This window comes from Berghia stephanieae, chromosome 2, assembly GCF_034508935.2.
Source record: "Berghia stephanieae isolate SIO BIC M18660-M18661 chromosome 2, UCSD_Bste_1.3, whole genome shotgun sequence".
NCBI classification, from domain to species: domain Eukaryota; kingdom Metazoa; phylum Mollusca; class Gastropoda; order Nudibranchia; family Aeolidiidae; genus Berghia; species Berghia stephanieae.
Genome location: NC_088361.1, coordinates 5,765,046 through 5,777,862, shown reverse-complemented (window position 1 = coordinate 5,777,862; position 12,817 = coordinate 5,765,046). Strand labels below are relative to the sequence as shown.

Below are 12,817 nucleotides of genomic sequence, written 5' to 3'. Positions count from 1 at the left end.
TGCATATTTCACTATAAAACAATTTTCAAAGGATGGTCTGCAGTCGTTGGTGTATAAGATGTACAGGATTGGGGAACTCACACAGCCTTGGGGACATCCGTTCGACAACGTTCTTTTGTTGGAGATATGTTCACCCAATTTTACACATTGCGGTCTATGGGTCAGAAACTCTTTATAACATTCTACAAAATGATATATTTTCACTTTTCAAATGGTCTACAACATGGCATTTGGATTTTAATGTTTCGAAATGTAAAGTATTACATATAGGAAAAAATAATCCATGTCATAATTATTTTACCGATACTTCTATGTCAAATCTACTTTCCGTTGTGCCTTATGAAAAGGATGTGGGAGTTACTTTTGATTCACATTTGAATTTTGATTTACATATTGATAATTGTGTAAGCCTTGCAAACAGAATGATGGGAATAATATATAGAACCTTTATAAGTCTTTATAAAACCACATTTTTATATTTGTATAAATCGCTCGTTCGACCAATTCTAGAATACGGAAATTGCATCTGGAGCCCATTATATAAAAAGACAATCTATTAGTATTGAAAGTGTACAGAGGAGAGCTACCAAAAAAATTTATACAATACAGTATTTATCTTACAAGGAAAGGTTAGAATTTCTTGACTTACCCAGTTTGAAATATAGAAGAATTCGTGGGGATTTAATTCAGGTTTATAGATTGGTACATGGTCTGGATAGGATAGACTTTTCTGATTTTTTTTCATATTCTAATATTACTTTTACTAGAGGGGACAAGTTTAAGATTTTTGTCTCTAGATGCAAAACAAACATAAGACAAAACTGGTTCGGTATTCGTATTGTTCAGAAATGGAACAGTTTGAAATTTGAAACAAAGAATGCAAAATCTATGGATTATTTCAAGGTGTTAGTAGACAGGGAATTATATGATGGGAGATTTATATATGACGAATAATACTTGTTTGCTCTGCTGTTGACATGGCTTTCAATCTTGTATGTATATATTATGCATTTTATATTATTATGGTTATCTTCTATACGCGTGTGTATGTGTGTGTGTGTGTGTGTGTGTGTGTGTGTGTGTGTGTGGTTGTGTGTGCCCTTTGCATGTCACGGTTAAAGATATATGTTTGTACACCACATGAGTACATTTAAGTTGAAATACTATCTTTACCACGTGTATCGTTATTGTAATATTTAATCAATAGATTTATGGCATTCTCATGTAGTTCCATATCTGAAGCAGACGTCGGAGGTCATCTTCCGCCAAGCTGATCTATCTCTTGCCAATTCTATTAAAGCAGCGCCACCTTTCTCAGCTTCATCTGTCCAAGTTCTTATCCCTTTCAAATACGTTATTCTTTGTCTTCCTCTTATTCTTTTTCCATTCATCTTTCCAGTCAAGGCGAGTATTTCCAAACCAGGGTGGCGGATAATGTGTCCTAAAAATTCCATTTGGCGTTTGATGATTTTTGTTATCAGTGATCTTTTTCTGTTTGCCATTTCTAAAATTTCTTCATTTCTTTTCCTTTCCATCCATGACACCCTCATCATTCTTCTGTAAAACCACATTTCCACTGCCTCCAGTCTTTTAACCATGGTCTTGTTTATGGTCCAGCTCTCACAACCATATAGCAGCACAGACAGTACATAGCAATCCAGGACTTTGATTTTTGTTTTCATGCTAATATTCCTGTTTTTCATAATTGTATGCAGCTGGTTGAATGCATTCTTCGCCATACCTATTCTTTTCTTTATTTCACAATCTGATTTTCCATTGGATGTTACATTGAAGCCTAAATATTTGAAACATTCAACTTGTTGTATTGTTTGTCCTCTGCTTGTTATTACACAGGCTGGCATTACTAATTAATATTAAGGGCATTCAAAGGATCTTATCCTATTTTGCCCTATACCACATGTTATGTTATATTGAAATGATATGACCACATTCATATGCATTTTATTTGTATAGATTAACTTCAAAGTAATGTTGTATACGTTGTCGATCTTTCAGAACAGTTCCCATGTGAACTCTCTTGCAAGTCAGTTCAATATAGATTTTATGCCCGTTTTAGGACCTCTGTAGAAGACGGTGTAACTTGTAATGATGATAATACTGCCGCTTGTTTCAGTGGTAAATGTATGGTAAGTACATTTTTTATAGTATTGTCAGTAGTTATAGTAATAAGACATACTTAATTTTATAAACGTACGTATTTGACAGCGTGTCGATGACAAAATGTTGAGGAGTGAAGTGCCTGTAATGTGTGCATGTGTGTTTGTGTGTGTGTGTTTGTGTGTCTGTGTGTGTGATCAATTTGGCTTATTTGCAAAGATACAGGGGCATTGATATTGTTTTACGATTGAACCACACAATTGTGCCCAACAGTTAGTCATAAAGTTGAGTGATTGTCATAAATTGAGTTTGCTCTCTTAAAACAAATACTTCTTGGTCTGTGTCACACAATTCTACCTCGTCTTTTGGTTTGTTACGTGTCAATTAAATTAAAATACCAGAAAGTGTTTTCCAAAAAAAAGTTATTTGTTAATATAAAGCGTTTCTCAATTTTACAAAATTGTGACCCATCAGCTCAACACGGTATGATGTCGGGGTGAATCAGATGAAAAAAGATAGATTTTACTGTCAACATGCCTGGAAATTTGAATTTTTTATTTTTGTCAATTTAAGAATAATATTCATTCTTCTCAATAACACCTAATAAATTAACACAAATTTCGTATTTTCTATTATAAAATTAATTTTTGCATATAAATTACCCCGACATAAGACCATTTTGAGACGGTTGGTCTCACTAGCACACTAAATGATGGGCAAGACTGTGTGAGTCAATCAAGAGTTACCGATACCCGTACCCGTACGTTATATTTCCATTGGTTGCTCTTGTAATGTTTCATAACTCTCTCAGAAATCCGGCTGTGATGGTATATTGGGATCGGGGACAAGAGCGGACATTTGCGGCGTCTGTGGAGGTCAAGGTGATAAGTGTAGTGTCGTCAAGGGCATATTCACAAGAACACAGTTGACCTACCGGGGATACAACGTCGTGACCACTATTCCAACAGGAGCCCGCTCAATCAACATTACAGAAATTGGCCGTAGCAAAAACCACTTGGGTGAGCAAATAAAAAGAAATTTAGCTTTTATATAGCGCAATATCCACTAAATGTGCTCAAAGCGCTTTACAATGGGTCGCTGACCAACAGCAACATGTAACGTGTCTTTCTGGATTTTAATTATTGATTTTATTGGCTTAACTCAATCTAGAGATTATTGCTACTTTTCAAAACTGGAAAAAAAGTTTTAACAATAAGCATGTGCATAGATAGTTTTATTCAACTACCATCAACATGTAAAAATTAAAAACATTAGCTTTGATACTTTAATTTGTCTTAGAAAAATTTAATAAATAGGCATGGGGTAAAATTAACCCGGGTTAACTACGGATATAGTCGGTGTTAGGAATGAATGAGTTAAGGATGGTTTGGCTCAACGTTCACTGTTTGGTATTTTGTTCATTTTTAATTCCAAATTTTTAATATTTATTTTTCTTCATAACGTTTTCGCCAAGGTAAAACCTGTCCAAACATGTACCCGATGTGGTTAAGAGCTCAAACCGCAGAGCATCCTGTCGATCGTTGCCTTGTGACGAAGCTTCCGCCGGGCGGGTTCGCGAATGGTAAACGAATGTGGTGATGAATTTACATAGTAGTGTGTCGCCATTAGAAGCTGCTGCCAAGATAAAGAGGACCAATCATCCAGTCAGACATGCACTGAAACAGATTTTAACAATAGGGAACAGAAGTGTGACGCCAAAAACACTGGTTCAAATCTCATTGGAAGTGTAAACCACTCCTCTGGAGAATTAAATACATAACTTGTGCAACTAATTTTGTGGTTTCAGAGTGATGGCATCTTATTTTCTAGCCTAAATAAATGTTGTTCCTCAATAACGATCACCCATTCTCTATATTTTACTTCCCGTAATCTTAAGAATCTGCTACACCCTGCTACTAAAATAGTTCTGACACCTTATTATTCAATATATAACCTAATCATTATTACTCAATTGAAGGACTGGTTAATTACACACTTTCAATGAGTTTTGAACAGGAGGTGTGACGTCACGACTCTCTGTCCTATTGAAATCATTGATTTACTTCATATATAGATAAAATTCTCGATCATTACAATTAGTTAAAAACAAACAAACAAGGTATGACCAAACACCACTACTAGTACAGCATGACATACATAGCTTGTTCATGACATGTACCAATCGCCTGATTCGTTCCACACGTAGTTAAATTGAGGCCTCAAATGACACCAGAGGGTTCCAAAGTTAGGGCATTTCCTCTTGATTATACTCACACCGACCAAAAGTGGTTTACTTGGAAATCGGTAAAACCAACAGGCTCTCTGTCCCTCTCCGAGCGATATCGACTGTCAGATGAAAAACGTTGAACCATTTTAGCAAATAAATATTCCATCGATTTACTCTTTGAAAACAACTGTGCTCGTCGCAAAGACACAGCTTGATTCTTTCTGTTGAGTTTGGAAAGAACCGTTGCTAGGCAACGTCACATCGCTAATTTTGTCCCTATTGATGCTATGGGTTTAGGTAAAATACTCACTTGATGAATCTGCCAACACGTGTGAAACCTTTAACGTTTAGTGTTTTGAGGGATTTTGGTGAGATCTATTCACCCACCTAGCGGTCTAAAAACAGTAACAAAGAGCCGGGTGATGAAATGCCATTATAAGAATGCCAAGCTTGAATTCTTTTTTTCTTCTATCCATCCAATTGCTTGATTTGTTTCAAAATACAATTCCTCTTTATTGATAAGTTTTTCACGTTTTAACAGTTTTTTGTTACTGTTTTTTCCCTTCCTTCTCATTTGTTTCTTTCAATGATCTTCATCTCTGTTTTCTTTTCTATGTTTTGTTCCGTTTGTTCTGTTTTATTATGGTTGTTTTGTTTTGTTTTATTTATTTACTTTGGAGTTGGAGGTGTTTTTTGTTTTGATTTACCATCATAGGGATATAATGTTTTGCCATTAATTCATCATAAAACATTATATCACCTGTCATGCATGTGTGAGATTATGTTATCTCTGAGCATATAGAATGACATAAACTGTTGACGAGTCGCATTATGCAGGACGACCTCAGATATTGTAATAAAAACCATCTGTCCGACATTTCCAATCTGACTATACTTTTGCTGTTCATCTTTCATCGGAGTTGAATAATATATTCATTGTGTATTTTTCCGTACTCTGAAAATAAAATATAAAACATGTAGGTATTTAGACTTTTGACCAAAATTTCGTCCTTCAAATATCGATTAATTAAAACGAACCTTTTCTTGGGGAAAAAACCTGCAAAATGGTTATATTATGATTAACATGTCAAAATAATTTTTAAAGATGGTAGCCTTAATGTAAGGATCTACTTGTCCTAAAAGTTCGGTCCTTCTCTCTCTCTCTCTCTCTCTCTCTCTCTCTCTCTCTCTCTCTCTCTCTCTCTCTCTCTCTCTCTCTCACCCCCTTAATTTTTTTTTCTTTTCCCCCATTTTGGAATAAGAATCGAAGCTTGACCTGATTGAGTGAGAAAACCATGCATTTACGGTGCATGCTGAAACAATTAAAAGTCTCTATTTTAATTGTAAATTTTCCTTTCGTTTGACAAGATGGGCCGAAAATACCAGAATAATCGATTAAGACCATATCAATAGATTGATTAAGAAAGGTAATAAATTTGCCTTCCCTTTGGTTGATGAAGTGTGCTACGATTACTGTATAAGAAAAATTAACGAGGTTTTATCTGACTGTGCATATCACCTTATAGGCCAGATTACAAAATATTAACTCACAGAAATGCAATGAAACACAATGAAAAGCCTAATAAGATGTAATTTCTACCGTCCACAATGTCCAATGGAATTGCATTGCATATTATGCAGAGAATGAGTGTTGATATTAGGCATGGTAGTCGTGTGCTTGCAAAGATTCGATATTCTGTGTGTTTACGTATCTCTTGTGTCCGCGTCCAATTGGAAAAAAAATAATTGTGCACTACCAAGCATTTACAACAACTCTCTGTACCTGTAATGATGTTTTTGTAAATAATGAAAAAGACATTGTATAAAATTAGACTATGTGCATATGGTAAACGCAAGTTTTTTTATATACATATATATATATATATATATGGCAGTATCTACTAGGTGTCCTCAAAGCGAATTTACAAGGAGACCCAAGCCAACAGTAAAAGTTAAAATGTAGGCCGAGGCATGGCATCAATAAGGCGAAATTTACATTTTTCTTTGACAGAGACAACGGCCAGGTACTCGTTTTACACTGGGTGCAGTGAGAGTGTGCGAAAAAGCCTTTTTCAATTATTCATCTAAATTGATCTATTTTCAGCATTGTCAACACAGTTTGGATACTTCCTCAATGGGAACCTGCGTCTGCAACGCGCAGGAGAAGTGAGAGGAGCTGGAACCGTTTTTACCTATAAAAGGTGGAGGACAGGTGGTTGTAGAGGTGAATGTCTTACAGCAAAGGGGCCTCTCAATGCATCTGTACAAGTAGAGGTTTGTACATTACTCCCATATTTGAAAAAAAGATAAAAATGATTATAGCTTTGCCTCCGGGTGAAACCACAGGAACAATGATGGCCAGGGATGTTGGCGGAGCAAAAGATTAAGGTTATGTGGCTATCAAATGACATCCAGTTACGAGCTCGTCCTTGAGGTGACAACGTATTGAAGGTCAGTCTATTTGTCCCGCCTTTCTGGTCTCTCTGTGCTGTTCCGTGATGTGGAACTGAAAGACGGCAATTTAATAATCCACATTGACTGGAACCATTGCTATGGTATTTTTTCTCTCCGCTATTATTAATGGATCCCAGGGGTAGCTAAGCCTGCCGCCAAATCTCTTGCCCGTTTCTGCTACATAAGCGCATGTCACATAGTTTGCAAATTCAGGGAAAGGCGTGTCAAATGTTACTCCATTATTGTTTTCACTCTTCTGAGCTCCAGCGCGTTTCTACTGATTCACATCATCAACTCGCTTCATGATGCTTTGATTTGAAAGTGGATATTTTTTTAAAACCACACAATTAAAAATTTATATTTCATTACCCTTATAATTTTGTATCAGTTCAACACAGACTAGCAGCTACTGTTAAGTTTAAATTCGAATAACGAATATAAAATAACGATTTTTTTTTTACAGCTATTATACTTTGGCAGAAACCCAGGGATAATGTATTCATACACCATACCCAACAAGGAATTACAAGAAGGGGATGAAAAAGTTCTCTCTAACGTACGTGACACAGGTAAGAATGAGATGGGCAAATTCAATTGTTGATTGCTAGTTTGATAATGTTTTAAACCCCTCTTCTTACCAGCCGTCGGAAACCGTTTCATTTGTTATGGTATAATTAATAATTTTCATTTTCGGATTTATTTTGCCCATAAGAAATTAACACTGTATCATAGAATTTGTTTTCTGAGATCCGTTTTAGAACATTCTTAACGCTTTGGAGTGAAATGAAAGCAATAACCTGTGTCTTAGATGGTATACAACTTCTGAAAATTCTGGAGCTGGAGAAAGATCAGTAAGAATAACGTTATACTATAACAATTGACGATACAATTTGCATGAATTTGTTGACATTTACGGGGGTGAGTCAAAAAGTAATGGGACAAATGTCCAACTGAGTTCATATCTTTTCCCATGTGATGTCACATTTGGCTCAATTGAACTTACACATGTACTCTTTTAACTAAAAGTAGAAAATTTCAATTCTGTCAAATTTTGACAAAGTTATGGCAGTTCAAAATGACTGCCCCCACGAAGTCCGTCAGCGACAGGAAGCTGTCATTGAATTTCTTGTTTTCAAAGAAGAAACTTCGAGTAACATTTTTAAACGCCGTATGTAAGTTTATAAAACTCAGGAAATTTGTAGAGGCAGTGTTTTTAGGTGGGTTGAACGTGTTTCTTGTCATTTAGAAGATAATGAGATGCAATCCAAAACCTTACCTGAAACCCCCTCAACCATGTCTTTGTTTGAAAAATCTTGTGATGGTCGCCGTCCAAGCAGTGTCAACTCAGTGAGTCAAATAAATACAGAAGCATTTACCAGAGCTGATAAAAGATCTTCTCTTGATGAGATAGCAGGGTCAAATAGACATTGAGGCGACAAGCAACAAGAATTCGTCGAGTTAGAGTTAGACCGGATTTGGAGATGGTACGAGTACTGCTTTTTCATTTCATTAAAATGTCCTTCCACACACAAGTGTCAGGAAAAGGGAGGTAATCGATGGACAACGCCGTCTCACCCTCCGTATTCACCAGACTTGACACTTTCGGACTTCCATCTTTTTGGTTCACTGAAGGAGGACATCGCTTTGAAGAAATGGAAGTCGGATTGGACGAAGTCGGTCCCTCGTGGATGTAGACCCCTCGAAGCTGAGAGAGAAATTGCCAGGCTTCTGTACTAGGAAGACGAGACATTGAATGGCGGCAAATCGACTGTGGTCGAGAACCTGCCGAACAGCAGCGACGCTTTTTCAGTGGGGGGGGGGGGGGGGGGTTGCTTTCCACATGAAACTGCAGAGTATCTAATTGGCCGTTGCGTTGCGACGGAGCTACCGAGCGGGTTCGCGACTGTAGACAAGTGCGGCAACGGTTTCGCTGCCTGGATAGATCATCATAACATTGTAGTGAAAGACCATTATAAGTTGCTGCCAACCGGTCTTGTCTTCCACTTTCCTTATCAGGGTTGGACTGTCAACATCCTTGGGTCACTTTACATAATTATTTCCATTCACATCTAAGGATCGCTTGAAAAAGATCTGTAGGCTTAATTGACTTAAGTAAGTCTGTACAATGGATTGAAAATAATTGATTGAATATTTTATTTACTGCTTTATTGATTGAATTGCTTTTATTTAACTTACTTCAGAACCTGTGAGAATGGCTGAAATCCAATTAAACGAGCGGCCAAATTATGTCAAAGATTGGAAAACGAATCCCGAGGAAACGCAACAATTTCAGCAGCATCAAGATGACAAATACATTCAAGATGATACACCATTATCTCGAGACTCTCAAAAGATTGTTCGTTATAAAAAAGATAAAGTAATTGGCGGTAAAAAACAAAGACGTAATAACTCAAGATCCAATGATGTTATAGCAAGGAGAAAAACTTCAAAGAAATACAATAAGGGGAGAAAAAAGAAACTGGTCCCAAGCAAAAAACTCATAAAAAACCAAGTGAAATTTCTAAAGGGCAACGACTTAAATGGGCATAAATCCCGCCAAATCTTGCCATACCGTCATTACTACCACACCAGTGCTCTGGACGGTCTTGGCGACGTTCCTGTGAAATCCGGACTTGATTGGAGAATACCATCATCGCACAAGTCCACGGCAACATCTGTCGATTCCAAAGGCTTGGACGATAGAAGGTAATTGCATTTTGTGTTTTTAAATATATAATAATAATATGTCAATAGATCCATGAAATTATCGAATGAATTTAAATTATGGATTTTTCTACAATTCCTTACGTTTACTAAAGAGCGATATTTTACATGATATCAATTTTTAATTCTAAAATGGTGTTTCTTCTATTCTTCATTACTTTTTTTTCCTATTCTTTACTTCTTCTTCTTCTTCTTCTTCTTCTTCTTCTTCTTCTTCTTCTTCTTCTTCTTCTTCTTCTTCTTCTTCTTCTTCTTCTTCTTCATCTTCATCATCATCATCATCATCTTCTTCGTCTTCTTCTTTATATGCATATAAGCCGACTCACTCAGACCATACGATTCTTGAACGTTTGAAATTTTGAACAAGTCCCCACTATGGTTCAACAGTCGTGACTTCACTTCCCTGGTAATGACGCATAGTAAACCTAGTAACTGGTTCTAAATTATCGGAACAATGGCGGACGCCCATATGAAATACTTCTCCGACCAGCATAAAAGTGTATCCAGAGGAGAAAAACATTATAAATCTGATCATGTTTTGACTTTTTATACATTCTGATCATATGACATGTGGAAACGTTCTAACCAGCAGAAATAATAAAAAGTACCGATTTTCTTTGTTTAGAACCAAGCTGCTAGCTGCTGGGCGGACGTGACATCTGACTATTGAATCCTATTCCGCTGCGTGACCGCGCATCGGGAACATGTTCAAAATTTCAAACGCAGCGGTTCAAAATTCTTAATATTATACCCCTCCATTGACCTCACCAATACTATTCCTTATCAAATTAATTACTTTTTATTACGACTGGTGCTCGAATTTAGCGATTTGATGTTAAGAATGTGTCAGAATAATATCATAACGCGTTAGAATCTATTTTTAGTAAAACGGTATGCATGACGAAGAGAAAAATATTTTTAACTGCTACGTTTTTTTAACAAAGGATAATAGGGGCGACTCGTATGTTCTAATATTTTTGTTCTTATTTTGTTATTTCGCTACAGTAAACTCGGGTTTCCCCCCAGAACCACAAACTAATACTGAAACGTGCATATTATTCTACAAAGTACGGCTATGTAGCCTAGGTGTATTACTCTCGCCTTCGGATCGAAGGTCCAGGGTTCGAGACCCGCTCTGAGCGAAGCATAGTCGAGTCCTCGGGAAAGGATCTTTACTCATAACTCTCTCGCGATACTCATGTGTAAAATGACTACGTGACCGTTAACAACGCAAGATCGACGAGCAGGCGTCATGCCTCGTCCTACAAAGCGCTTTGAGAACGTTTAGTGGCTATTGCCCTAATATAAATGCTATAGTTTTGTGGGTATTTTTAAATAACTTAGAGATAGACCACTATTTTGTTGGTTATCGACGTCATGTTTCGTACAATCTATTCCTCAGACCCGATGGTAAAAGAACCCTGCCTTCTACATTATTGTCCAAATCATCTGCCTCTTCTACGTCCTCCTCATCACTATTTTCACGGCGACGCGTCAGCAACAACACCCCTCTTTCTCGTGATGATCTTGAAAAGAACAGATACAACGATAGTGAAACATCGGACTTACATAAAGCTAGCCTTTTAAATAATGAATTCTCAAATAGAAGAAGTACTTCCAACGATTATAACAACAAATCTTCCAGACGGAGAGTGGCATCTGAAGTTGGTGAATATTCATGGAGAATATCTGGGTTCACTGTTTGTAGTGAGGAGTGTGGTGGAGGTAAGATTAGTACGATGCAATTTTCGGTATCGAAGATATATTATTCCATAAAACCTCTTCTATCTGGTTGACTGATCTTGTCACTTAACATGTCTCCACTTGGTTTGAACACCCGCTCCAATAACCTTTGTCTGTCTTCGCTCTATCATTAGAATAATATTTGCTCGTCTACATTACGATTCATCAGATATGCTTTTCTTATCTTCATGCAGAATCCGAGACGTTTTTTTTGGGGTAGACAATACCTGGCTCTATATTATGTCTCTATACGTGCAGTGTAATGAGTGAATTTTTAATTCAGAAAAGTGAGTGGAGCAGGCACTTATGTTGGTAACAACAAGATATGAAGTGAATAGAAAGTGCCAGAAGACAATAGAGAAAAAAATTTTTCGCGGCGGTGGTGGGGTTTGAACCTGCGACCTTATTGGTACGACAACTCCGCCTGGCAGGTGAGAGCGTGGCTCTACCGTGTGAGCTATCCACGAACAAAAAATATTCGTTTCAAACTCAAAGTCATTACTAGATCCCTCTCTCACCCACTTCTTGAGACCGCCGATTCGTTCGTACACCACCATCGCGAATAATTTTGACCAGCAGTTAAGCCTAATAGCCAATATTCTCAACACAAACATATAACATAGAAACGATTGAGACATTGAGTATGCTCCGGTGTATGGGGTGAATTTTTAATTCAGAAAAGTGAGTGGAGCAGGCACTTATGTTGGTAACAACAAGATATGAAGTGAATAGAAAAGTGCCAGAAGACAATAGAGAATAAAAATTTTTCGCGGCGGTGGTGGGGTTTGAACCTGCGACCTTATTGGTACGACAACTCCGCCTGGCAGGTGAGAGCGTGGCTCTACCGTGTGAGCTATCCACGAACACAAAAATATTCGTTTCAAACTCAAAGTCATTACTAGATCCCTCTCTCACCCACTTCTTGAGACCGCCGATTCGTTCGTACACCACCATCGCGAATAATTTTGACCAGCAGTTAAGCCTAATAGCCAATATTCTCAACACAAACATATAACATAGAAACGATTGAGACATTGAGTATGCTCCGGTGTATGGGGTGAATTTTTAATTCAGAAAAGTGAGTGGAGCAGGCACTTATGTTGGTAACAACAAGATATGAAGTGAATAGAAAAGTGCCAGAAGACAATAGAGAATAAAAATTTTTCGCGGCGGTGGTGGGGTTTGAACCTGCGACCTTATTGGTACGACAACTCCGCCTGGCAGGTGAGAGCGTGGCTCTACCGTGTGAGCTATCCACGAACACAAAAATATTCGTTTCAAACTCAAAGTCATTACTAGATCCCTCTCTCACCCACTTCTTGAGATCGCCGATTCGTTCGTACACCACCATCGCGAATAATTTTGACCAGCAGTTAAGCTTAATAGCCAATATTCTCAACACAAACATATAACATAGAAACGATTGAGACATTGAGTATGCTCAAAAAATTTTTATTCTCTATTGTCTTCTGGCACTTTTCTATTCACTTCATATCTTGTTGTTACCAACATAAGTGCCTGCTCCACTCACTTTTCTGAATTAAAAATTCA

At 37.3% G+C, this 12,817-nt stretch overlaps 1 protein-coding gene across 2 annotated transcripts in view; it reads left to right on the top strand.

The window, feature by feature from the left end:
- Nucleotides 1–12,817, top strand: part of LOC144964216 (thrombospondin type-1 domain-containing protein 4-like) — a 92,152-nt gene that overhangs the window by 61,764 nt on the left and 17,571 nt on the right. For both annotated transcript variants that reach the window (XM_078898229.1, XM_078898230.1), the window contains exons 7-12: nt 2,017–2,147; nt 2,930–3,137; nt 6,450–6,619; nt 7,263–7,368; nt 9,001–9,505; nt 10,926–11,248. In XM_078898229.1, coding sequence (XP_078754355.1) covers nt 2,017–2,147; nt 2,930–3,137; nt 6,450–6,619; nt 7,263–7,368; nt 9,001–9,505; nt 10,926–11,248 — 1,443 coding nt within the window. The remainder of the gene's footprint in view (nt 1–2,016; nt 2,148–2,929; nt 3,138–6,449; nt 6,620–7,262; nt 7,369–9,000; nt 9,506–10,925; nt 11,249–12,817) is intronic.